The sequence below is a fragment of the Cicer arietinum genome, chromosome 7 (assembly GCF_000331145.2).
Source record: "Cicer arietinum cultivar CDC Frontier isolate Library 1 chromosome 7, Cicar.CDCFrontier_v2.0, whole genome shotgun sequence".
Taxonomy (NCBI): Eukaryota; Viridiplantae; Streptophyta; class Magnoliopsida; order Fabales; family Fabaceae; genus Cicer; species Cicer arietinum.
In genome coordinates, this window is record NC_021166.2 from 12591743 (window position 1) to 12592522 (window position 780).

Here is a 780-nt window from a genome sequence, read left to right on the forward strand (position 1 = left end):
AAAAGGTAAAATAGAGAAAAATGTGTTGGTTACTTACTATAGGGTGGCCTTTTGCAGTCTTAAGAAGAGATAGAGGAAACAGGAAAAAAAAATTATAATATCTAATAGATAATAGTAATTATTCATGCAACAATTGAGAATTCATTCATCAAAACTCAAAATTTGAGAACCACAAACTCTAAAATCTCAATTTTCTTAATTTCTTCACAAAGCTGAAACATTATGATTCAGAAACTAACCTTTCCTAATTACAAAAATTACAATTTGAGAACCACAAAACTTGAAATTCAATTTTTTTTAGATTTCTTTCAAATTATTACAATTTGTCATTCTTCAATGAAATTTTACGAAAACACTAAATTGAAAAACTGAACATATCTAGAAGATTGTTCTTTAAAGGAGATAGTAAAATCCCTCAAATTTTCTCTGTCTACCGAAACCAAATCAATAGATGTTGATTCATATATGAAATTAGTATTTAGATCCAAAAAGCCACATAGTGACTTTGTGAAGAATTGAACACTCTGAAGTCGGATTGGGTCGATGTCATGGAAACGAATGGTTTAAAGCTCGTGCTTTTCTTTCCTTGAACTTCTATTGATGTTTTTAATTTAAAAACAATTTAGACTACGTGGCTCTTTCTAAAAGATTCTATTGATCCAATGGCACAAAGTAGGTGAAAGAGGCACCCTACCTTTCCCGCCTCTAAGTCAAAGGATCTGTTTCCGAGCTCCGATTCAGTCTGAGATTTAGCAAGAATGGCAAGACACGGGTTCAGCA

General features: G+C 31.7%; 1 protein-coding gene across 1 annotated transcript in view; it reads left to right on the plus strand.

Annotated features, from left to right (window-relative positions):
• Window positions 1-330: 330 nt before the first annotated feature.
• Window positions 331-780, plus strand: part of LOC101499929 (uncharacterized) — a 5055-nt gene continuing 4605 nt past the window's right edge. Inside the window, exon 1 of the mRNA XM_004508988.4 lies at window positions 331-772. Within this exon, the coding sequence (XP_004509045.1) occupies window positions 759-772 (14 nt within the window). The 5' untranslated portion in view covers window positions 331-758. The remainder of the gene's footprint in view (window positions 773-780) is intronic.